At 47.5% G+C, this 26,711-nt stretch overlaps 1 protein-coding gene across 1 annotated transcript in view; it reads right to left on the bottom strand.

Moving 5' to 3' along the window:
• Positions 1–26,711, bottom strand: part of ADGRB2 (adhesion G protein-coupled receptor B2) — a 67,383-nt gene that overhangs the window by 18,330 nt on the left and 22,342 nt on the right. The window contains 14 exon segments of the mRNA XM_072609887.1: positions 307–350; positions 631–733; positions 856–1,028; positions 1,031–1,188; positions 1,508–1,616; positions 1,812–1,880; positions 2,261–2,455; positions 3,088–3,194; positions 3,281–3,382; positions 3,818–3,982; positions 4,394–4,558; positions 5,963–6,127; positions 7,780–7,944; positions 8,918–9,001. Of these exon segments, the coding sequence (XP_072465988.1) occupies positions 307–350; positions 631–733; positions 856–1,028; positions 1,031–1,188; positions 1,508–1,616; positions 1,812–1,880; positions 2,261–2,455; positions 3,088–3,194; positions 3,281–3,382; positions 3,818–3,982; positions 4,394–4,558; positions 5,963–6,127; positions 7,780–7,944; positions 8,918–9,001 (1,804 nt within the window).

Below are 26,711 nucleotides of genomic sequence, written 5' to 3'. Positions count from 1 at the left end.
CGAGGGTTGGTCCGAATGCCCTGAATCTGGAAGGTCTTGGTGAGCACAGGGAGTTGGGGTGACCCCCCCCCAGATGACCAGCATACTCCCTGGGTGCCCAGATAGAGGCTGGTAGGGAGAGTAGAACAGTGAGGGTGAAAAAAGTTTACTTAGGCCTAACTGGGCACTGCCCTCAGAGATGAAGGTGCTGCCTGGCCCACTGCCCCTGTATGACTGTGCCACACCCCAGACTGAATCTCTGTTGACCCCAACCCAGGTCCTTCCCAGGGCCAGGCAGGCCCCACCTCTGGGCACCGGGGTACTCACGCTCTAGAGTAATCCCATGTGGCACAGTGAGGATCTGAGGTACCCTGTGGAACAGAACACACAATGATGTGATGAGGAGAGAGGCCTAGTCCCCAGACCATCTTCCTGCCCCCTGCCCAGCCCTGAGGAAGTGTGAGAGCAGAGAACCAGAAAGGAGGAGGATATGGGATACTGATGCAGAGAAAGGGGTTGCTCCCTGAGAGAGATTGATTCCAGAGGTGGGGCTGCAACAAGGAAGACAGAGACAAGGACCTCCACCCTCCCACTGCCAGTGGAGTGAGGGCAGCAGCCTTCTGGGGCCTGGGATCCCCTGGCCTCACTCACATTGATGACATGGGACAGCTCCACAGTAATGAGCGGCTCTGTTGGCTTGGTGGGTGGCCGCACTGTGACAGTCAGGACCCTGGAGCTGACTGCTAGAGGGGGCCTGGAGACAGAGGGAGAGGGCGTGAAGGCGTGGCACAACTGGTATCCTTCATCCTCAGCTCCTCTGGTGCTGTGGGAGTCTGGGGTCCATCTGATTTGGGGATCCCCAGACTCGGCCCTTACCTGGGTGCTGGCAAGATGAGGCCCAGAGTCCGGTACAGCACAGCCCCAATCACAAAATAAGATGATTCATCTGTTTCTGTGGGGAGAGGGATAGTTGGGTAAAGTAGATCAGGGGATAATGGGGAGATGCAGGGATACATAGGTCCAGACCAGCTGCCCCATGGCCCAGAGCAGGGCAGGCCTTACCGGAAGGTGGGAGGCTCAGCACCTCCTTGGGCAAGAAGAGCCGGTCCTCAGAGTGCCGGGCCCAGTCCTTCATGCCACGGCGGCCTCGCATGGGAAAGGTGATGTCACTGGAGACGGCAGAAACTGGCTCCCTCTGAATGCTGATCACTGAGGCGGGCACAGGGACAGGACCCCAGACATGGGAGAGAAGTGTGCATCCAGAGACACACCAACAGAGACAGAGATACGAAGAAACACAGGAAGAGGTCAGAGACACAGAGACAATGAAAGAGACCAAGTGCAGAGATGAAGAGACATGGAAACCATCATACAAGGAGAGACCCAGAGAGATGAAAGGGGGCAAGGAAGGGACAAGGAGGGAAATGAATTAGCAGCAGCATCTCCCTATTTAACCATCCAGGTCTGTTTTGCTCCCACCTCTGGCCTCCCCCTCCCCCTGCCAAGGTAAGCCTGGCCTGACCCATACCCAGGTTGTCGGTGACGATGAGGGAACTCTGGAAAGCTTTGAGCGCATCACCCACCAGATGGATGAAATCCTCTACCACCCGCAGCAGGTGAACAGAGCCTGGGGACACCTGGAAGGCCATAGGCAGCATGAGGAGCCTGGGGGCCCAAGGTCCTGGGTGGGGCCCCTCCCCATCCCACCACCCACAGCCTCAGGGCTAGGATCAGGCCCCTCTGTTCCACAGGCTGGGGTACTTCCATCTTTGGGGGCAGCATCTGCTCCCTCCCTTCCTCTCTCTCCCCTCCCAACTGCCCTGGCTGCTTACCTGTTGGGCATCATCCCATTTCTCCTTATTCTCTGCATCCACCATATAGCTGACAACCTGAAAGAAGCGCTGTGGGGAAAGGGAGAGGATCTTAAGGGGTCCTGAGGGCACCGTGGTGCCAGCCCACAGGGCACCAGGTTTCTCACTGTGTCCTGGCATTTCCCCCGCTCCCCACCCCAGGCCAAGAGCTCCCAAGAGGCAGGTGTCATTCCTTGCCAGAGATGGAGGGCACATCCTCTACCTGCCATACCCTACCCCAAGGCAGACCGCTGTCTAGGAGGGAGTTCTCAGAGGACAGCTGAAAGGAAGGGATTCTAATCCTGCCTTCTCTGGTACTCATTGTATGACTGGCTTGTCCCCTCTCTTCTGCCAGGCCTGGGTTACCCCATCAGGGAAGGTCAGACCAGATGACCCTTCCCAACTCAGTGCTAAGCACCCCGCCCTGCCACCTGGACATCATCCGCCGAGGGCACATAGGTGGCTCTCTTGAAGGTGTCAGTGACATTCCTCAGGATGTCCACAGAAAACAGCAGGTCTCCACTGTAGTAGGTGCGCCGGGCCAGGAGCTCCAGCAGGCTTCGGACCACCTGAGACATGCCCTCACCAGCCAACATCCGTTGACCCTTGGCAAGGTGTTCCCGCAGCTGTGGGGCAAGAGGAATGTGTCAGGGGTGGGGGGAGGTCGGCTCTAAGGGTCAATCCAGACTCCACCAACTCAGCCACAGTCCTAAATATGCTAAGTCTGCCACTCAGGGGACAGACAGGCCTAGAGACAGACTTAAAGACACATAGAGAGATGCTATTAGGAGAAAAAGAAATGAGAAAGAGGCAGATGTACTGAGGAAAGAGGAGTGAGGGATGCCAGAGACAGAAGGAAATGCAGAAATAGCTGGAGAAAGAGAGAAAAAGAAAGAGAGATGGGGAGAGAGAGAGGGGGGGAGGGGGAGGGAGAAGGAAAGGGAGGGGGAGAGGGAGAGGGAGAGGGAGGGAGAGGGAGAGAGAGAGAGAGAGAGAGAGAGAGAGAGAGAGAGAGAGAGAGAGAGAGAGAGAGAGAGAGGGAGGGAGAGGGAGAGAGAGAGAGAGAAGACAGAGACACTCAGAGAGGGGCAGGTGGAGACAAGAGCAGGACATACCCAGATACTCAGAGACAGACACATCTGCACACCTACATTCGGATATATGAGATTTGACACCTGGGGATGGGGTCCTGCCCACCCACATATTCCTCTGAATTGCAGTCTGAGTTGTAGAAGAGGAGGTCCTGGGCTGCACCTACCGACAGATGCAGGTATCGGTATTCATGCGAGATGCACCGGGCAAAGCTGGGCAGGCCCCAGTAGGCGACACCCTGGGCACTGAGCAGACAGCGGCGGCTTGCAGACCCTAGAAGAGAGAAGAATGCCCAATATACGGAAGGAGAAGGAGCACTGGCCAGTAGGCAAAGGGCCTGGGTGACAGAGACTTCCTACCTGTGGCATTGGGTGGGCATTTATTGTAGATGATTTCTCCCGCTGCTGTCTTCTTCCAGGTCATCAGCATGACATACTCATCCCTGCACATCTCGTGGAGGGCTAAGGAGGGGGCAGCTTAGCCTGAGCCCCATGCCTGGCTGACCCCTGCCCACAGCATCTTCTGCCAGCTGTCTCCACCCCCAGTCCCCCCAGGTGATCCCAAAATCATCAAGCCTTCCCTAAGGATGGGAGGTCCCTCAGAAGGCATCTCGTCCCTGTCCAACAGGAGATCTGGGCTCTAAGGACATCAGTGACAAATCCTGCTCCTTCCAAGGCAGCCCAATCTCCCTTCAGACAGATGATCACTGGCAGGTTTTTCCTCCTCTCCAGGTGCCATCTTGCTTCTCGTTCTGGGACCCCACGAAACCAGTCTAACGCCATTTTCCTTGCCCATGGTATTCCTCTGGCTGAATGACCCTGGGCATTCTCCATCAATCTCCCTTCCAACCCAGCCCCTGTTCCATAGCATGTCAGGATCCTGGCCCGAGAAGGTACCTGGACATTTCTTTTCATTGCATGTCTTCACCTCTTCACCGCTGCCCTCACAGGGGTATCCCTGAACCCCCGTGCCCTGGCACATGCGGAAGCGTCGCTGCCAGCCTGTGTCGCACGTCTTGGAGCACAGGCTCCAGGGGTTCCACGGGCCCCACTTGCCATCAGCTGATTGGAGGATAGTATCCATGAGGCATGGGGGGAGGAAAAGGAGGCCCAGTTGTGTGCTCATTCATGGCTTCCCATCTATGACCACTGCCCTCTGCACCTGTGACCTCTCCTGACCTCTAGTTCTTGGTCCCCCTGCAAAGGGTTGGGGAGCCTGCCTAAAGATGAAAGGACTTAGAACTGGAAATGGCCCCTCTTATTTTATGGGTAAGGAAACCAAACCCAGAGAAATCAGACTCATTCAAGGTCACACTAGAGGGAAGCAGGAGATTTGAACCTACGTTCCCAGACACCCAAACCCAGGGCACTTTCTATCCCACTGACTTTCACTGTAATGGTGATCATGGGTCATGGTCCCCCCCCAACATACCACATTGCCCATCCCTTCCCCTGGCCACAGCTGGCCCTCACCTGGGCACTCCGGATTGCTGCACTCTCGGGCATCAGCATGGGCACCCCGGCACTCTCCCCAGCCATGGGCTGTCACACTACACCGGCGGCTGCGCTGCTGGGTCCCATTGGCACAGGACACAGAGCAGCGGCTCCAGGGGCCCCACTCCAGCCACTGGCCTTCCACTGCCCCAGGGAGACAGAAACAGAGGATGCCAGATGGTGAGCTAAGGAGAAGGGGCGGGGGCAGCTGCAAAGGGCACAGGTTTAAGAGGGGGAAGGCACCTTAGGAACTGCCTAGTCTCTCTCCCTCACTGTACAGACAAGGAAATGGAGACTCATCATGTGGACTCAAAGGTAGTGATGTGACAGATATCCCCCTCATGTCCTCCACCTCCAAATACATATTTGGGGCATTTCCATTATACCACACTAGCTGGGTTCACGCATAGGGGGCACCTGCTCGCCTTGAATATGGTATCCTGGCCCACTCCAGCCCCCCAGGAGCAAGCCAGGGAATGCTGGTCACAAATAAGAGAGGGAAAACCTAGTGGGCAGTGCCTTGTCCCTGTCTCAAGCCCCCAGAGATATAAGCCATGGCTGGGGAAGAGCCTAAGCCTGTGAGGATTCTACTAGAAGAGAATGGGAGCTGTCTGAGAGGCCAGAAGGAGGCTCCAGGGGAAGGGTCTCTGTAACCCACCTGAGAACTCCAAGCCTCTTAACAGAGCAACCTCCTTGACCCAAAGCCAAGCTCTGAGTCTCCCCCAGGCCCCAGAACCCTCTGCAACAGGTACACTTCCTCCTCAGAAACTCACTTTGGGGGGTACCAGGAAGAGGAAAAAGCAGGGCCCCCACTCCAGGCTGCCACCCCTGGGGATGTGGGGCTCTTTGTAAGAGATCTGAGCTGGTTAAGTCTCCCCCTAGAGCTTTCCTCACCACCTTCATACATTTATAATTAGGCCTTCACAGCCAGGGTTTATAAGTGGAAGGGATCACGAGGTTCTTCCTGTACAACTCCCTTGTTTTACAGAACAGAACCTAAGGTCCAGACAGGCCAAGTCATCAGATTACATACTTTCCCAAGGCTACCAGGCTGTTGTCCAATGCCGGGCCTCTCTGTGGCCAAGGTCAGGGTGCTGGGGCACTTGGGACTCCGAGGATAAGGGATTGCAGAGTTGTCTGCCATCAGACTATCACAAACCCATCCCCATAAATCCAACTGCCCTCAAACATGGAGTTACGTGGTCTTTCCCCTCACTTCCCTTGGGGGCTCATGATAAAGCAGACACTGGAAAGACCCCCTACCCAAGCCTCAGGGACTCCCCCTCCAACCCCAGCAGCCAGGACACAGTTTAAAATCCAAGATGGGTCTCCCCATGAGGCTCTTTTCCACTTCTATGTCCCTCCCCAGCCCCAGAAAACCCCAACCCCAGCCCAGTCCACATCTTGGGCTCCTTCCTGCCCAAGAAACTCAGTAAATAACCCTAGCGCCCTGGTAAAGAGAAGATGAGGAGTCAACAGGATTGGGGGTGGGGTGAAGGTAGGGAAGGGGAGAGGGAGCAAAGGTGGTGAGGGGTGGGCGCTACTGACCCGGACAGGCAGCCAGGTTGCAGAGTTTAGTCTGCAGCTCGGGACCTTCGCAGGTCTTCCCACCGTGCTGGGGGGGCACACAGGTCCGCGTCCGGCTCCGGGACCCCCGCCCGCAGGTGCGGGAACACAGGCTCCAGGGCCCCCACTCCTCCCACAGGCCAGGAACTGTAAGGAAGCACGCCACCCAAGTCACCTCTCCCCACCCTCCCCCACCACCTCCAGGCTTCACACACCCCAGGGAAGGCCAGGACCCTTGCCCCCAGTCAGGATCCCAGGACTACCTCCTCTCAGCAAGCGCAAGTTCCCCCTACAATGACAGAGGACAAAAGCACTTTACAGGAGCATCTGGTCCAACTCCCTCCTTTTATACAGGAGAAATCGAGGTCCAGAGGGGGTGAAGGGATCAGCTAACAGTCACAAGACACAGAGCAGAATCAAGCCTTGAGCCCAAGGTTCCTAACTTCAGAACCAGGGCTCTTTCCACTACACCACAAAAGCCATAAGTCCTTGTCCAGATTCTGACATTGGAGGAGAGCTGGAGACCAATGCCATCACCCAGTGCCTCTTGGGCATGGTTGACAGGAACACCATCTCCCCTTCCCCAGATATCTACAAGACAGCCCCCTCCACTATCAGACAGGAGAAAGCACATGGATGGATGCAAACCAGAGGAAGAGAGGGGTGGGCCTGAGGATCATTGATGTACAGCTTAGAGGTCATCTACACTACTCTGCTCATTTTACAGATGAAGAAACTGAGGCCCAGAGAGGGGAAGTTACTTGCCCAAGGTCACACAGGCATTAGGCAGCATGGCTGGGATTTGAATTTAGGTCAAATGGAAAAGACCTGCCTCCCTCATGGTCATCACCCCCTGCACCATGGTGCCTGCTGCTGAGGACCCAAGATAACAGGATGAGAAGCTATCTCTCCAAGTGGAGAGACGGGGCCGATCACTTCTATGTGGGTCGGGGGATTCAGAGTTGGGGAGCTGGCAGAAGAGCTACATGTGCGGGGGTGTAGCAGAGGTATAGGGAGGATGGGGGCCAAGCAGCCTCCCTCAGCCCACCAGAGACAGACAAGAGGACAAGGACACGCAGACACACAGGGGCACAACTAGAGGCCCCATGGCCATAAGCAGGACTACCCTGTCCCCAGCCCTTTTTGGGGGCCGGTACCCCCTCCTAGTCCTAGGCAGCCCACAGCTGACCAGCTGAAAGGGCACTTTTCTCTTTCCCCCTCAAACCCTCAAGACAAGAAAACAATGTGTCTCCCTGCACAGAGAGCCAGAAACTGACCTTCCAGGTGTCTAGTAACCTGCTAAGTAAAGGAGCTGATGTATAGTAATTCCTCCCTGAAGGGAGAGGAAATTGACCCTGGAGTAGTGGGGATATCCCTGCTGCCATGGGCCCTCCCCAGACCATCATCAGATTCAGGGCTAGAGGAGACAACCCTTTCCTTTTACAAAAAAGAAATGGAGGCCCAGAGAGGATCTCTTGCCCAAGATTGCCACGTCACACAGGTGAAAATTAACAGGCAGTGGGATCCAAATCCAGGTCCTGATTCCTAACCTGATTCCCTTTCCACACTATCAGGCTTCCTCTGGACCTGGGAAGAGATGAGAGTATCTTTCCCCATCCTATCCAGGACATCCCCTCACATGAGCAGTCAGTGGGTCTCCAGTTAGGGACCCTGATCCCTTCCCAGAGAATGTCTACTCTAGACTAAAGACCCTGGCAGCTGGGTGGGGGGCAGTGCCCCTCCCTTGGTGACCCAGGGTTCCGGTGTGTTTAGGAGATGGGCGGCCCCAAGGGCCGTACCTGGACAGGTGTCCGTGTTGTTGCAGGTCCGAGTCTCCCGCAGTGGCCCACTACACAACGTCCCATACGGGGAGGAGACACAGGAGCGAGTCCGAACCTGAAGGCCCTGCCCACACGTCAGAGAGCACACACTCCACTGAGACCACTCCTCAGCTGCAGGGTCTCCTAGGAGAAAGGGACATGGAGTATCGGGGTGCAGCGGGACAAAAGATGCCACCCAGGGCTATTCTGTGCTAAGACTATCAGGACACCAGGCTGTTCTGAACAGTGACTAGAGGGTCACCAGGCTGTTCAATTCTGTGACTGTGGGGTTAGTAGGCTGCTCTGAGCAGAGTCTAAGGTCACCAGGCAGCACTGAGCAGATTTTTTGGCCACCAGGCAGTCGTGAGCAGAGTCTAAGGTCACCAGGCAGTCGTGAGCAGAGTCTAGAGTCATCAGGCAGTACTAAGCAGAGATTCTAGGGTTACCAGGCAGTACTGAGCAGACTTTATGGTTACCAGGCAGTCCTGAACAGAGTCTAGAATCACCAGGCAGTCATAAGCAGAGTCTAGGGTCACTAGGCAGTACTGAGCAGAGATTCTAGGGTCACCAGGCAGTTCTGAGCAGACATTCTAGGGTCACTAGACTGTTCAAATAGCACCAAAACCATGGAGGGAATGATCTGGGAGACGATCTAGACTTGGCTTCAGGGACCCCGAGCTGATCCCTCTGTTCTCAGAGGGTCATTTGTAATGTCTGGCAATGGCATGGCTCCAAGCATGGGGAATTCCCTAACTGTAGGCCTCAGGCTTCCCTCTCCCTTCCTGTGGGCAGACCCTCCTTCCCACCAGCAGCACAGCTACCATCCTAGAGTCCAAACACACTCTGACTATCCCCTTGCTGGTCTGCAGCCATAGCAGACTCAGCATGGAGGAAGGACCTCTCCCCAGTGAAAGTCCCCATTCCCAGAATGTCCCCAAACTCCTATTGCTGCAATCCCCTGTTCTCCCCAAAGGGCTGGGGAGAAGGAAAGCCCTAGCACAGGCTGCAGACACACAGAAACAAGCACAACCCCCCAACATGCTAAGCACATGCCCTGATGCACTAAGCACATGGGCAGACACATCACAGGCTTGCAGACTCAGACAGACTCGGTTACCTGTCTGCGCCATGTACACTCCGGGCTCGTCGGCTGACCTGGGCCACTGGGTTTTCACCTTCGGCTCTTCTTCTGGCTCCTCACCTGCAACATGGAGATGCCCTCAGCTGGGGCAGGAGATGAGGCTGGGGGAGAAAAGAGAATCCCTTCTCCTCCATCCCCCATCCTCTCAAATCTGGGGCTATCCACAGGGTCTCCAGAGAACATGCAAAACCCATGAGTAAGACAGTCTGGAAAAGGAAGGTTGAGGGAGATCTAAAGCCAAAGAATGGCAATGTTAAAGAGTACCTTAGAACACAAAATTTCAGAGATGGAAGGGCCTTTAGAACACAGAAGTCTTAGAATATAGGATGTCAGAGCTGGGAGGGGTCTTGGAACACAGAATGTTAGAAATGAAAGGAAACCTAGAAATCATCTAATTCACTTCCTTGCTTTTATAGATGAGGAAACTGAAAAGGGAATTCTCTCTAGTGCCACACTGAAAGACAGTGAAAGGCAGCACTAGAATTTGAATCCAGAACTACCGGCTCCTAGTCTAGGAGTCCTTTCCTTGCAAGGCTCTGTCTCTATCATATGGCACCCTCTCCTGGAATAGTTCATTGATCTTAGCTGACCTCTTAGCTCGGCTGCAGAAGCCTTGATGAGCCCAGCCCCTCTCCCCCATACACAATGGTCCATCCTCAAAGTGGCCTCAACCACCCAGGCCCAGTCCCCTGCACCCTCCTCAGAGACTTCAGGTTGGTAGAAAAAGACCATTTTCTGGGCACTCTATTGTTGCGGAGAATGTCCATGTGTGGTGCCAGCTGTGTGCCAAGGGGATAGGTGGCCACCATTTGATATGCGGGTATATATATATATATATATATTGTAGATATATATGTAGATATATATAGATATATATGCATTGAGGGAGGGGGGGAATCTTTCCCAAAGTCCCCAACCAAAAAGTTTCACAAAGTGGTATAGCTGAAAAGCAGAGCATTGGGAATGAAAATGTTGATTCTCCTACTCCTCTATGTTATCTTGGGCAAGTCATAAACTCCTTGAATCAGTTTCCTCATCTGAAAAATGGGGTGATCTAGTCTAGTTATTGGCTAATGGCTTTTCCAGCTCTCTGACCCTCTGATCTCCTATCAGACGCTGACTGTGTGGTCCTGAGCAAGCCTCTTGTCCACTCTGTGAGTCACAGGTTTGGTGGAAGGACACAGCTTAGAAACCTAAAGAAGTCTATGGAAATGGTAGGTATTAAGAGGGCTGGATTTAGAATCAGAAGCCCAGGATTCGAATCCTGGCTCTCCCAGTTACTCTCTGAGTGATCCTGGGCAAGTATCTCTAAGCCTCAGTTTCTCTAATCTGTAAAATGAAGCGATTGATCTAGAGGACCAGTTTGAAGCTTGTGACCCCAACAAGCCGGGTCTGTGTTTTGACATATCTGAAGGCAAAAGGAAAATTTTAAAATTTTCAGGGTAAGTATTTATACCTCAAAAGTAGATTGTCTAGATCTAAGAAAGTGATAGAGGAAATATTAATAATAAAGATTAAAAAGTGTGTTGAGCATACCTTCCCCCTCAGATAGGTAGTTGTTAAATGTTTACCAGCATACCCCCTGGCAGTAGGAATAAGAATACTATATCTAACACACACATGAATACACACACACACACACACACACACACACACATACACACCAGCCTTTGTGCCTTTGTGCCTAGCACATATCTAATTTTTTTTCCCTGGAGGCAATCAGGGGGTTAAATGACTTGCCCAAGGTCACATGGCTAGTGTCTCAGGTAAGATTTGAACTCAAGTCTATCCTGACTCCAGGCCCAATGCTCCACCTAGCTGCCCTTTATCTATTTTTCAAAGCAAGTGCTACCTCCTACAGGAAGCCTTCCCAGATTTCTCACCACATTCTCCACTCCTATTTTTCTAGAGTTGCTCAGATGCAGAACCACAGAATTAGGCATCTCAGAATCCCAGCATCCCAGATCTGAAAGAGTCCTCAAAGGATGTAGAGTACAAATCATATGTGACTTGGGCAGTTGGGTGGTGCAGCAGACAGAGCCTCAGTTCTAAAGACAAGGAAGACTCATCTTCATGAGTTCAAATCCAGCCTCATTCACTTACTAGCTGTGTGACCCTGGGCAAGTCACTTCACCCTGTTTGCCTCAGTTTCCTTATTTATAAAAAGAGCTGGAGAAGGAAATGGCAAACCACTCTGCTTTCTCTGCCAAGAAAACTCCAAAGGGAGTCATGAAAAGTCAGACATGACTGAAAAAAAAAGCTGAACACACACACACACACACACAGACACAGACACACAGACACAGACACACAGACACAGACACACAGACACACACAGACACACACAGACACACACACAGACACACACACACACACACACACACACACACACACACACACACACACACACACACACACACACACACACACACACACACCCTGAATTAAGTACCCTATATACAAGGCACTGTGCAAAAGCAGTCCCTGACCTCCCAGGGTTAGAGGAAGTCACACGAACACAGTAGCAGTAAACAGATACAAAACAAAAAACACTGAACCTGTGATTGGATTCTCAGGTAAGGAAAATGCCCTCACTAATAAAGGCACATCCACACTTTCTTTGTAGCTATTTATATAGAATAGCAATTCTCAGACTTTTTGGTCTCAGAACCCCCTCATACTCTTAAAAATGGGACCCCAGAGGGTTTTTGTTTTCATGAGTTATTATCTGTCAATATTCACTGTATTTAAAATTCAAACCAGTAAATTTTCAAAATATATGTAATATTTTGTAAAATGTACGTATATTACATGCATGTAAAGGTCCACATGTATCATATATATGTAAAATACATGTGATGTGTATAATAACCTATTCCATATAAACATAAATAACACATTTTATGAAAAATATCTTTTCCAAAGCAAAATTAGTGAGAAGAGTGGTATCATTTTACATACTTTTACAAATCTCTTTAATGTCTTAGCTTTAGAAAAGACCGCTGCATTGTCTGTCTTATCCCCTTCTGCATTCTGAATGTTGAGATACATTGTTTTGGCTTTGAAATACATGAAGAAAATCCAGTCTCACAATATCATTATGTCTTACAATATCATTATGAAAATATATAATTGCTATAATTATAATATAATAATTATATTATTGGTATATATTAATATTATTATTATATTATTATTATAATAGTCTAGTGTATAATAATAAATAAATAATGGAATAATAAGTTTCTACCCCATGGACCCCTCTTCAAGAGTCTTGGGAATTTCCCAGGGGTCCATGGGACTACACTGTCTTAGCAGGTTTCCTAGCTTTGAGGCCTGATGGTCTATCATCCCCTATACTATACTGCCTCTCTGCTTATGGTTTGCAAACCATATATGCCAAGTAAATAAAAAATAATTTGAGGGCCAGGATCAGGAAGGCTTCTCCTAGAAGGTGGCACCGGAGGGAGCCTGGAAATCTCAGGGATTCTAGGAGAGAAGAGGGAAAGAGGGAGTTGGTACCAAACAACCAAGTAATGAATAAATGTTTATTTGCAGGTGCTTAATAAATGCTGATTGATTCAATGATTGGGGCACCTGCTCTCTGCTGGGAACTGTGCTCGGCACTGAAGGTACAAATACAATAAAAGGCAACATTCTTACGCCAAAGGAATTTACATTCTTTTAAGGAGAAAGCATCGCCCTATATAAACAGATATGAAATAGATACTAAATAACCATCAGGCAATTTGGAAGAATGTCCCACATGAGGCACAGCAAAACTAGTTTGTCTGGACTGTGTGGAAACCCAAGGCTGGAAAATTAGGCTGGAGCCAGGTTGTGAAAGGCTTTAAATATCAACCAGGAGAGTTTACACTGGGTCCTAGAAGTAACATGGAGTCATTGGGTTTATTGAGAAAGGAGACCTGTATAGGGGAGTGCTGGAGCCAGCTCTGACCTGCTTAGGAGGACCATTATTAAATTTCAGGGTGAAGTGGAAGGTAGGCGATGCAGGCAATACAGCGCCAGTCCTGGAGTCAGGAGGACCTAAGTTCAAATCCAACCTCAGATACTTGACGCTTAGCTGTGTGACCTTGGGCAAGTCACTTAATTGCCTCCAAAAAAAATTTCAGTGTATTTATTTTTACCTCAGGAACTGGCAAACTCTACAAATCAGGGCTCCATTCATGGCTCTGCTGATTGTCTAGACTTTTTTTTTCTTTTTACATATTTATTTATTTTTAGTTTTCAACATTCACTTCCATAAGATTTTGAGTTTTAAATTTTCTCCCTCTCCCTCTCCTCCCCTCTTCCCTGAATGTATAGGCTTAAGAAAGTGATGGGAAAAAAGGTTAATGCAGACTATACTTGAAAGTATGTCATGCTACACATGTATAACCAATATCAAACTGCATGCCTTCTTAAGGGCAGGGGGGCTGGGTGGGGAAGGAGGAGGGAAGAAATTGGAACTCAAGGTTTTAAAAAATTATTGTTAAAAATTGTCTTTATGTACAACTGGGGAAAAATAAAATACTAAATGAAAGCTAAAGAAATAAAATTTTACTTTTATTTACTTATTTATTCATTTATTTTTTTTAAAGTGTGTCATGCATACATTTCTCCCCTCCGCCTCCAAGAGCTGGTTGTAAAACATTTATCAGCACAACCTGTACCTAACAGAATTTTATCATTTTTCTTAGCACAGAAACATTCTACCACATTCATATACTATAATTTGGTAAGCTATTCTCCAATAGGACACCCTCTTAGTTTCCCTTTCTGGGCTACCACAAAAAGAGTTTTATAAATATTTTTGTATACTTAGATCCTTTTCCTCTTTCTTTGATTATTTTCACGTGACACAGGAAAATCATTTTGGCAGCTATACAACTGCCAAAGGAGAAAAAGGTGACATGGACCAATGGGAATGGTTGTGTGAATGGAAAGAAAGGGAGAGATAAAAGAGGCGTGGGAAAGGATCAAATATGCCAATGGATTGGCTGCATGGGGTGAGTGACAGTGAGTAGCTGTAGCCAGAAAACTAACCCACTGTCTTGTGAACCCTTTTACACAGCAGATTGTGGCAGAGGAATGTGACCAAGTGTCTCTGGGCCATGAGAAATGGGGAACGGTCAATTTCAGAAGAAACTGGAAAGACTTTTATGAACTGATGCAAAGTGAAGTGAGCAGAACTGGGAGAGCTGTTCCTGTAATAGTAACAGCATTGTAAAGAAAAACAACTTTCAAGGATGATAGAATTTGATCAAAGCAATAATGAAACCAGACTTCAAAAGACCAAATATGATACACGCAACTCACCTCCTGATAAACTTAACATACAGAAAGTGACATACTTTTTCAAACACAGGTGGATTTGTTTTGCCATAATGTGTAAATAAGCATTGTGTTTTTTTTAAGATGTTCAATGGGGGGGGCAGGGAAAGTGGGAGGGACAGGCTAACAAAAAATAATTTTTATTTTAAAAATAAAGAGAGAGTGTGTGAGTATTTGAAGATGACACCAACGTGGGTAACTGAAAGGATGCTGGTGTTCCAGGCAAGGAGGACACCTTCAAGAGGCATGGAAGTGGGAGGTGTAATCTTATATAAAGAGAACAGCAAATAGGTCAGTTAGACTTGAATATGGGATGAGAGAGGCAGAGTCCAGAAAGATAGGATAGAGACAGATTATAAAGGGTTGCAGTACTAAAGAGAGGCACGAGTTCTGTTAACATAGAAGTAATAGGGAACCACTGAAACTTCTTGATAAGGGGACGTGGTCAGATTCATGCTTTAGGAACATCAATTTGTCAGCTGTGCAGAGGATGGATTGGAATATAAGTCCTTCAGCTGGGGTCTGTGAATTTGTTTCTGTTTAAAATTTTGTTAACTATTTCCATATAACTGGTTTCCTTTGCAGTTCTATGTGTTGTGTTTTTTTGCATTTAAAAACATGATTCTGGGAAGAGATCCACAGACTTTTCAAGATTGCCAAGGGGACCCAGTACATGAAAAAGGTTAAGAGCATCCGGATGGGTGAAATAAAAGATTGAAAATCCTTGCTTATTCTTCTTTGACAGCCTCCAACAATGGGAAAGTCATTACTCCCTGAAGCAGCACTGTTCCACTCCTGGCCAGTTCTAGCAATTATGAAGTTTTTTCTTATACTAAGCTGAAATCTGAACTTTGTTCCCTTCTACCCTCTGGGTGGGGAATAGGCAGAGAAAGACCTCTCTCTTTCACACAACAGCCCTTTGAATATTTGAAGGTTTTCCTGTCCTGTTTCCTCCATCCCCCCAAAAGTCTTTCTTTTCTCCAGTCTTTTGAACTCAAGGATTGAGTCCTGAGGCACCTCATCAGGGACCCCTCCCCTCCAGATTGGCACCATTGCCACCAACCATTGTATCTGATTTCCATAAAGCTCCAGATGCTCAAGACACCCTCTCAAGACACCCTAACCTATCAACTCCTTCACTAACCCATTTCTTCCTCCATTTCACCACAGCAACATACAGAGATGTTCATCCCCGTGTTCTTGCCATCCTTATTCCCATCCATGTTCATGAACTTTGACATTTCACTGTCTGATCCCAACCTGTGGTCCTTCCACATCTCCCTCTGCCAGGCAGCCTCTAATCCTGCTCTTCACCTTCCCCTCTGCCTCCGATCCTTCCACCCCCCCTGTTCTCTCCCAGGCCATCCCTGCACTCTGTTCCTTTCACGTGTCGACCCCTTGGTGAGCCAGTTCAACTCTATCTACACCATCCTACTGACTCTCTGGTCCCTTCACCCTTCCAAACGTCAGCCTTGACTCACTCTCACCATCCACTCCTTTTGTTCCTGCATCCACACTGCTGAATGGAAATGGAGAAAGAAAATCATGAAATCAAGCTGATTGGGTCCACTACAAATTTCTGTTACATAACCTCAACTGGGCCCTCAGGCGATCCTTCTACACCTCCCTAATTAACTCGCTCTCCCACTCTCCGCAGTGGCTCTTCCAAACCTTTTCATCCCTCCCCAAACCTCCCATGGCTCCTCCTCCCCCCACCCTCTCAGCTGAGAACCTTGCCTCATATTTGACGGAAAAAAAAAATTGAGGCCATTTGCCGAGAGCTCTGTCTTCTCCCCCCTACCATTCTCCTATCACTCAGATGCTTTCTGTCACCGTTTCCTCCTTCATCTCTGCCTCACATGAAGAGGTGGCCCTTCTCCTTACCAAAGCAAATCCCTCTCTGTGTGATCCCATTCCAGCCCCTTCTCCAGCTGCCTGTCCCCTCTGTCATCCCTGCTCTCTCACCAATGTTCTCTGGTTCCTTCCATCCATCCTGAAGCATACCCACCTCTCTCTCATCCTAAAAAGCCCTCACTTGCTCTGTCCGTCCCTGTTAGCAACTGGATTACGGTCTATCTTTACCACAATCCTTTTGAGGCTAAACTCCTCCAGAAAACTGTCTACATTAAGTGCCTCTACTTCCCCTTCACCACCTTGCTGTTAACTCTTTGTGGGCTGGCCTCTGACCTCACCATTCCCCTGAAACTGCTCTTTGCAAAGTGACCAATGCTCCCTTAACTGCCCAATCGGATGGTCTTGTCTCAATCATCCTCTTTCTTTCTCCACCCTTCTACAGTCTCTGAAACTGTTCATCACCTTTTCTCCTCAAGACGCCCCCTTCTCTCTAAGTTTTTGTGACTCTGCCCCTGCTGGTTCTCCTCCTGCCTGTCTGACTGCTCCTTCCTCGTTTCCTTTGCGGGATACTCTTCCAGGTCATGCTGGCTAACGGTAGATGTCCCTCACGGCCCTATCCTGGGCCCTCTTCTCTTCTCCATTTCTTTGATTTCACTTGGTGATCTCACCAGCTCCCATGGGTTCAATTATCTTTATGTAGATAGGCGTACAGATCCAGCCCTAACCTTTCTTCCAACCTCCAGTCTCACATCTCCAGTTGTTTATTGGACATCTGCATCTTAAGCTTAATATGTCCAAAAGTGAATGCATTCCCTTGCCCCCAAAGCCCTCCCCTCTTGCTAACTTTCCTATTACTGTATAGGGACTGTCATCTTCCCAGTCACCCAGGCTCCACTGAGGCGTCATCCTTGACTCCTGTCTCTCTCACCTCCTCCCCCATATCCAGTTAATTGTCAAGGTCTGTCATTTCTTCCTTCGCAACATCTCTCATCTACACCCCCTTCTCTCTTCTGACACTGCTGTTACCCCAGAGCAGGCCCTCATCCCCTGAGACCTGGACTATCTCACTAGCCTGTCAGAGACTCTCCTTGCCTCGATCCCCACTCCAATCCAACCATTCAGCTTTTGAATTGATCTTAAAAAGAACAGATCTGACCACATCATCCCCATAGTCAATAAACTCCAGCGACTTCCTCTCACCTCCAGGATCAAATAGAAAATCTCCTGTTTGGCTTTCTTCTTACACCTTACTGCTCTCAATGTCCTGGCTGGGGTGAAGGGGTGCAGTGATAGGGGCTTCCTTGCTTTTTCTTGCATACAATATCCTATCTCTCAACTCTGAGTGTTTTCATGGGTTCTCCCCCATGCCAGGAATGATATTCCTCCTCATCTTTATCTCTGGGCTTCCTTTAAGCCTCAGCTAAAGTTCCACCTGTCCCAAGACCCCTTAATTCCAGTGCTCTGAGATTATTCTCAATTTATCCTGTCTCTGTGCAGTTTGTACATAGTTCTTTGCATATTGTCTCTCCCATTAAACTGTAAGGTTCTTAAGGGCAGGGCCTGTCATTTTCTGTTCTTTGTATCCTCAGCAATTAGCATGGTGCCTGACACAGAGGAAGCATTTAATAAATGTTAGTTGATTGACTGCCCACAACTTTGTGCACTTAGGCAGGAGTTATCCCCATTTTACAGATGAAAAAAACCATGACAGGGATCCAGTTCTTTTGATCCCCGGAGTTTCAGAGCCCAAGGACCTCATACTAAGATTCTAATAGCCTCTCCAAAACTATTGACTCCTACTCTTTGGGCACGATTATGCAGGCAGCTGAGAATCCACCTAACAGTACCATCATCCACATGACGTGAGACTTTGTCAAATGCTTAATGCAGTCAAGATATATGTGCATTTCCCCAAAGGGCAAACCTATCATCCTCATCTCCCCAAATAAATCAAGTTGTCTGGACATGATTTGTCCTTAGTGAATAAACATTAGTTTGTAAGGATCACTATGTCCTCTTCTCAATGTCCATAACTACCTGTCTGAGGATTGGAACTCGTATTTTTGCCAAGGATCAAGTTTGTTTGGCTCTACTTTCTGGAATGCCACCTTTCCTCCCTTATTGAGGAGGAGGAGAACATTTACCCCTCTCCAGTCTTCTAGCACCCTTCCGTTCTCCACAGCTTCCCTGAGATTACAGATAGTGGGTGTGAGATCACATCAGCGAATTCCTTCAGCACGCTGGGACATAATTTGTCTGGGTCTGGAGGCGCGAACTCATTTAGAAGAGCTAAATGCTCCCTTCCTATCTCATCACCTATCTTAAGCTGCAATTCCCTCTGAATGATGTTTGTTCTCCCCTTTTCTGTCTGAAAGCTGTTCTCCTTGTTGGGAAAACAGAAACGAAATGTGAGTAGAATAGTTCTGCTTTCTCTCATTAGTGGGCTCACGTTACTCCACCCATGGGGCAAGGAGAGTGCTGGACCTGGATTCAGGAAGACCTGAGTTCAAATGCATCCTCAGAAACTAACTAGCAGTGTGCCCCTGGGCAAGTCACTTAACCCTGTCTCCCTTAGTTTCTTCACTTGTACAATGAGGGGGCTAAAGAAATGGCAAATTATTCCAGCACCTCTGCCAAGAAAATCCCAAAAAGGGTCATGAAGAGTTGGACATGACTAAACAACTCTACCCATCCCAAAACAATAGGCCAAGCTCTTCCCTGGCCTGTGTGTGATGGAGAAGGCCAAGGATCTCAGGTTAAGCTTATTCAATCATTCTATATACTGTAAAATTCCTACTACGTGCAAGATATCATGTTAAGACAGAGATGTAGATAGTCATTGTGTATCTTGATATACTTATTAAGTGCCTACTATGGGCCAGGCACTGTTCTAAGAGCTGAGGGTATAAAGAAAGGCAAAGACAGCTCCTGTCCTCCAGGAGCTTAAATTTAAACAGAGGTGTACTTACAGCTGTCCAACAACTTCTATTCGGGAGTTGGGGGTAGGGAAGAGACAATGCAAGTAGGGCAACAGTGGGAGGTACCCAGGGTCACTGGAGCTGTACTGGTGAGTGTCACAATGCGAGGCGAGGTTCGTGCCATCAGCCCATTGTTTGCCCAGCCCTTGGCACTGGTAAAGCAAAGCAAAAGCAAGTTACAGGAGGAGAGGCCCTTGTCTGCTGGCAACCAGACTATCCCTTATCCTTTCCCTTTGAAGGCTGAAATCAATAGGATAGACACATTTGGGAGGAGATGAGAAAGACACAGTTTGACTTGACAATCTCTCCCCCCAAAATCAGCTTAAAACTGTGTACATCCTGGAGACAACCCTCTGTCCTTCTAACAGTCTAGTGTTTCTTCTAGGGTGTCCAGACCTCCCACGGATAGCCTCAGGGCCCTGCATCCCCTAGAGACAATCCCAGGGAAAATCATGGGGCCCTACAGTCTTCCTCTAGGGGCAACCCTATCCCTGCCAGGGCTATCTCTAAGGGGTGAATCTGACTTCCTGAACCTTCAATGGGATGCCTGAGCCCTGATACCCTTTAAGGATGATCCTCTAAGGATGGCTATAGGAGGACCTTGCTAGGAAATTCTAAAGTTTCTTAGCTAAGAAATCTATCACTACCATGCCCCAGGATCTCTGATCAGTCCTGTCTCTGGGTTCTATTCCTTCCGCAGGGGAAATGGGCCACCCAAGGAACTCCCACTGGACAGTCATCCCCTGCCCGGAACACTGGTTTTCACACATGGTCCTGGTTATTCAGCCTATTGATCCTCTGCATATATGAAGTTAGCATACAACACTATGATGACTCATTCTCTCTGGGCTTACAGAGCCTGGCTGGACTGGCCTGCCGCAGGCCAAACTCTTTGAGCCATATGCCATCTTGTCTGTAATGCTGAACCCCAAGCTGCATCTTCCCTTTCCAGACCCCTTTCTTCTTCCTCCTCCTTCTTTTCCTCCTCCCAGTCTAACAGAGTGCCTGCGTAGGAAGGACTTTATTTACAGGAGAAGAATAAAGTTATAATTTACAGCTATAACAGGGGACAAGCCCACTCAGAGTGTGATGAAATAATCTGCCCAATACAATGGCAGGAGAGTTTCTCCCCGTTACCAAACCTGCCTAGACACCCATTTCCCAGGCCCTCCTGAGAGGTGTTGCCACGTGGCAAACAGGGTGAGTCAAAAGCATGAGGCAGCAACCAGAGATGTAAGTGTAACCTTGGGCTGTTCACACAGGCATAGTGTCTACATCAAGGAAGGTGAGGATCCCATTGTCAAGTAGAGTCAACTAGCCTTTATTAATGCCTGCTAAGTGCTGGGGATACAAAGGAAGGCAAAAAAAAGAAAGAAAGAAAGAAAGAAAGAAACCCGGTCCCCACTCTTAAGGAACTCACAGCGTAGTGGTGGACAGAACATGCAAACAACTACGTTGTTGCTCAGCTGTTTTTCAATTGTTTTTGATTCTTTGTGACCCCATTTGGAATTTTCTTAGCAAAGACCCTAGAGTGGTTTGCCATTTCCCTCTCATTTTACAGATAAAAAAACTGAGGCAAACCGGGTGAAGTGACTTGTTCAGGGTCACATAGCTAAGAAGGATCGGAGGCTGTATTTGAACTCATAAAAATAAGTCTTCCTGACTCTAAGCCCTATATTTTGTCCACCATGCCACCTAGCTGCCTGACAATTATGTGCAAATATGATATAAGCAGGATAAACTGGAGATTGTAAAGGCAGTAAGATTAAGGAGGCCTGGGAAATACTTCTTACAGAAGGTGGGATTTTAGTTGGAACTTGGAGAAAGTTAAGGAAGCTAGGAGATAAGAGATGAAAGCTTCAGGCAGAGAGAGAGTGCCAGGAGTTGGGAAGATTGGAGTGTATGGTTCGAGGAACAGCAAGGAGGCTCATGTCCCTGGACTATTGAGTACAAAAGTGGGAGTAAGGTAGAAAAAGACCAGAAAGGCAAGAAGAGGGGCAGGCTATTATGAAGGGCTTTAAATATCAAACAGAGGATCTGACATTTAAGCCTGGAGATCATAGGAAGCCACTGGAATTTACTGAATAATAATAATGAATGATAGTTAATAAGTAATAAATAATAAATGATGGCTGATTGATTGAACAGGAGAGTGATGGGGTCAGCCCTGTGTTTTAGAAAGATCGTTCTGACAGTTGAGTAGAGATGGATGGGAGTGGGGACAACCCACCCTCTGATGGGGAGACCCATCAGAAGACCAGTCTTGCTGTCCTCTGTCTTCATCAGGCCATAGATCTGAAGTTCAGTTCAAGGAGCCATATTTTGGAAGGAAATTGACAAACTAGAGCATGGAAACAGGAAGGTGAACAGGAAGGGTCCATCAGTCAACAAGCATTTATTAAGCTTTGTACCGTGGATACAAAGAAAGGCAAAGACATAGTCCCTGCCCTCAAGGTGCTTGGATCGTGCTCCATGAATGACCTAGGAATGTTGAGGCTTCGGGAAAGAAGACTCAATGGAGATTTTAGGGTCTCAGAAATCATCTTATTGAATATTCTTGTTTTACAGATGAGGTAAGAAAGACCCAGAGAGGAAAAAGTCACACAGGTGACTGACCAGCAGAGAGAGAATCTTCACCTGAGTTGTGTGACTCCAAAGCCATCATTCTTCCCATAATTGATGTCTTCAGGTCTCTATGGAAGAGGAACCAATGCTTGCTTTTGGCCCAGGAGGGCAGCCCTTGTAACAATGGGAGGTAGTGCAGTGCAGTGGAAAGAGCCTTGGCTCCACTTTCACAGGCTAATCTGACACTTCCTGCAAGTGGGAGGAAGGGGCACTGAAGGCCTTTGACATGCCTCCCATGTCTACATCTAGGAAAATTGAATTGAAAACTCAGATCAGGCCACACCTTTTGCCAATCTTTTGTACATACACATCTAGGTGTATGATAGAATGCAGGCAGTCATAGTACATAGTACACAGAGCCTAGGTCCTATAGTCAGGAAGACCTGGGTTCAAATCCCACCTCAGACTCTCACTAGCTATAGGGGTTTACTCCTGGGCAAGTCACTTCATCACTATCTGCCTCAGTTTCCTAAACTGTGAAATAGGAATCATAATAGCACCTACCTGGTACGGTTGTTGTGAGGATTAAATGAGATATTTTTTAAAAGTGCTTAGCACAGTGCTATATAAATACCAGATATTATTGTTATTGTTGTGAGAGGGAGGAGGAGGATGGAAGTTCCTCCCAGGATAGGACTATCTCACTTTTGTCTTTGTATTTCCAGTGCCTAGACCCGAGTCTGACATACAGTAGGTGCTTGGTAAAGAACTGGTTGATTGATCCTTCCAGCTTTGCAATTCAGTGAGTCAAGGAATCCCAAGCCCAGACTCTGACACCTGTGAGGAGAGGTACCAGATGAGATAATAAATAGATGATGATATATTAAGGGGGGGCAAAGAAGCCAAATCCCACTCCTCAGTCAAGTGGCATCTCACCTGGTTGAGTGTGAGCCTGGAATGATTCTAAAGATACATGAGCCAGATCCAGCCTGAGTTTGCTCTTGAGGAAGGGAAATGTTCTTATTCGAGGTCCATAAATGGTTCTGACTTGACCTTAAGGATCAGAATGGGTCAGGCAGCTGGTGGCACAGTAAATAGAGCACCGGCTCTAGAGGTGGGAAGACCTGAGTTCAAATCTAGCTTCAAACACTCACTAGCTGTATGACCCTAGACAAGTCACAACCTCTGTCTGCCTTAGTTTCTCCATCTGTAAATGGGGATCATAATAGCACTCACCTCCCTGAGTTGTGAAGATCAGCTGTGGTAATATTTGTAAAATGCTTATCACATAATGGGCACGTTATAAATGCTACCTTGGTACCTACCTTCCTTGTGTCTTCCCTCTCTCTCTTCTTCTTTCCTTCCTCCCTTCCTTTTTTCCTTCTTTCCTCCCTTACTCCTTTCCTTCCTCCTCCTTTCTTTCCTTCCTTCTTTCTTTCCTCCTCTCCTCCTTTCCTTCCTTTCTTCTTTCCTCCCTTCCTTCTGGACTAAGCTTATAAGATCAAAGCACATAAAAAGTTCTGCAGTCAATAAACTGGCTTAGACTAGAAATGAAGCGGCACCCAGCCTGAGATTTTTATTTATACTTCTAATGACCTCACTTTGGTGTTTTATTTCAAAATTAGTATCTTTTTATTGCCCTCAAAGACAAATCGTAGAAAATCGGCTGTAGTCGCTGTTCATGTCTAAAGACGGGGGAGAGACGGGACAGCAAGGGTAAAGGCCAGAGTCAGGTATTCAAGGAGGATGGCAGGAGCCAGAGAGGAGTGGAGTTAATTAGGGATCAGGGGTAGCGGTGCTCCAAACCCAGAGACTGAGCAAGCTCAGGGGGCTCCCAGCATGCCCAGAAAGTCAGGAGAATTGAAAGCTCTGAAGTCAAAGGTCTCTTGGATCAGTTCCAAGGAGGAGCTAAAACCGGGGGACGTTGACCCAGTTTAACGAGGCTTAAAGTTCTACCTTGGATCCTTCGGATCCTTTCTAGAAGGTTTTCCTCTTTGGTGATGTGCTAAGCCGATGGCCCATTTCTGTCTGTGCTCTCTGCCACCCCTGCCCAGACTCCTGAGGTCCCCAAATCCCCCTGTGGCTCTCCTGGCCTGAGTTAGAAATGAAATCCTGTCTTCCTCTAATCCCAGGGGGACAAGATCAGAGAGGGGTAAGTGAGAGAATGTCTCTCCACATTTGCAAACGTGACTACCATAAGCTAGTACCTTATCTTGCTCTGAATTTCCCAGAAAAGTCATCTTTTTTTATTATTATTATCTCAGCTGCTTGGGGGGAACAGAGGATTTTTATTCTTGTTGCCTGAGACAGGAGACTCGGGGACCCTGATGCAATCTGCCGTGGGAAGAACTGCCAGGGGCAACATTGGCCCCATAAGGGGGTTTCCTGGGGTAACAAAGAATATCAGAGAAAAAAAAGAAATGGGAGAACTTCTGGTCCTCCTCCCTCATTTTGCAGATTTGTTTTTGTTTTGTTTTGATTTTTATGTTCTTTATTAAACTGATAATAGGAGTAAATTCATCTCAACAAGTGCCCACTATGTGCCAAGCACTAGAGATGCACCCCTTGCCTTCAAGGAGTACATTCCATAGTTTGGGTCTAATATGATTTAGTTTCTTAAAAATATATTCTTTCTGAATGTACATGGTTTTTCTTTCCCTTGTAAACAGACCATAGAAAATGTACTCTTTTGGTATGGAGGATGCAGAGATAGTAGGGAGGACAGAAAGAGTAATCTAACTCAAGAGGTCTTTGGGATCCTCTTATGGTAGTGTCAACAGCAGAAGGGAGGGTTGGGTATCAAGGACTGGCTCCAGAAAGGTCTCTGAGCTGCAGAAGCTGAGAGGTCTCAGGGCAAAGGAAAGTCAGGAGGAGATCTGAGCAACCTTAGAAAGTAAGGATGGGTCAGATCACTAATAATGAAAGAAATGTAAATTAGATCAATTCTGGTGGACAAAGTTGACAAAAATGACAAGTCTGGAGCAAATGCAGGCAAACAGGCACGCTGATGCATTGTTGGTGGAGTCATTTCTGAATTTTCAGGCATTCTGGAATTTATCAATTAATAAAATAACAATAATGATAATAATAGCATTTCTATAGTGCTTTAAGGTTTGTAAATTGCTTTGTAAATATTTTATTCCATTTTATTCAATTTGGAACTATTCTCCCCCTCAAAAAAAAACTAAACTAAAAGCACTAAATTATGCATAACCTTTGATCCAAGGATACTATTTACTGCTTAGCCTATATTCCAAAGAGATCAAAAAAAAGATGACAAAGACCATGCACAGAAGGACCAGCTCTTTTGGTCAGAGTTAAAAACAACAACAACTGGAAACTGAGGGTGCCCATCTACTGCGGAATAGAGAAATAAATTTTGGTATATGGATATAAGGGAATGTTACTGAGTGCACCGTTAGAAATGGTAAAATGGAGAGTTTGTGAGAAAATTAAGAAGACCTGTGTGAACTGATGCAGAATGATGTCAGTAGAACCAAGAGAATAATTTATATAAAATTAACAGCACCATAAAGAAAAGTACCTTTGAAAGGCAAGAGAACTCTGATCAATGCAATGACAAATCCCCATTTCAGAGGACCTTGGTTGAGGCATGTCACCTACCTCCTGTCATTGAGGCAACGGACTCAAGGTCAAAAGTGACCTGGACATTTTTGGACATGGTCATTACTGGAATCTGTTTTGCTTTACTATGCATAATTATTAGGATAGTTTTCTTCTTTTGTTCAAGGGGGAAAGGAGATGAGAAGAAAAAATCATTTTAAAAAATTTTAACCAAGTAAGGAAAGGTAAAGTCCACGGGTTAAAAACAAAGGTCTCTAGGTCATCGGCAGGGAAGCTCTGGAATCCCTGAGGAGCTAACCCAGATAAGCAAAGTCTCAAATCCGTATCAGGATCTCACGCTCCTAAGTATTGACTTTTCCAAAACTTTTCCCATGTCATTATCCTTACCTCTCTCCCCTCACAAGATCCATGTTGGGAGAGTCAGACCAGGATTTTTATCCCCATTTTATGGAGGTGTTCAGAGAGGGGAAGGTGTCAGTCCAAGATCAAAGAGCTGGTGGCAGGGATGGGTAAGATTTCAGCTTCTAGCCCCGTGAGAGAATATCTGCTGCCTGAGGCTATAGGGGAAAGAGGCAAAAGTGGTAGAACTTGGGAGATATGGGTTCAAGCCCCAGCATAAAGACTGACTACCTGTGTGACCTTCAATAAAAACCTTTTGGAGCCACGGTTTTCATCTATAAAACGGGAATAATTGGTTATCTGCATGACTTAACATGGGCTTGTGGTAAGGAAAGCAAGCAAGAATCTCAATGTTATCTAAATGTTATTATGAGGAAGTACTGCTGGGTGGCCAATCAACACCCCTGGATGGGAGAGGTCATAGCCACAAAGTTCTGGCTATCCTTAACTTCAATCAGATAGGTTGCCCCTCCTAGTCCTGGGGATTTTTGTCTGTACCTCTATCCATGTAATCCAGAAGGGGAGTTCCTAGAAGGTGACAATGAGGTTCTGCTCCCCCTAGGAAACTCCCTAAACAGAACGCTGGGCCAGAAAGATCAAGTTCAAATCCAGCCTCAGACACTTGCTAGCTGTGTGATGCAGGCAAGTCACTTAACCTCTGTTTGCCTCAGTTTTCTCAATTGTAAAATGGGGATCATAATAGCACTTTCCTCCCAGAGTTGTTGTGATGATCAAATGAGATATTTGAAAAGAGCCTAGCATAGTGCCTTGCGTTATGTAAATATTAGTTATTATACTTATTGTTAAATGAGGTAACATCAATAAAGCATTTAGTATAGCACCTCGCACACAATTGGTTACTTAATAAATATATGTCCCCCTTCCCACCTCCTGGACACATAGGAGACACTAATCAGAGCTGCTAGTTTCCTTCCCTGGAATTCTTTTAGAATCTTTTTGTTTGTTTGGTTTTGGTTTTTGGAGGCAAAAGGGGTTAAGTGACTTGCCCGGAGCCACACAGGAATCTCATAGAATCTTCCAGGTCGTCGAGTACA

Source organism: Notamacropus eugenii, chromosome 5 (assembly GCF_028372415.1).
Source record: "Notamacropus eugenii isolate mMacEug1 chromosome 5, mMacEug1.pri_v2, whole genome shotgun sequence".
NCBI lineage: Eukaryota > Metazoa > Chordata > Mammalia > Diprotodontia > Macropodidae > Notamacropus > Notamacropus eugenii.
Note: the sequence above shows the minus strand (reverse complement) of the source record. Positions and strands in the feature narration are given on the sequence as shown.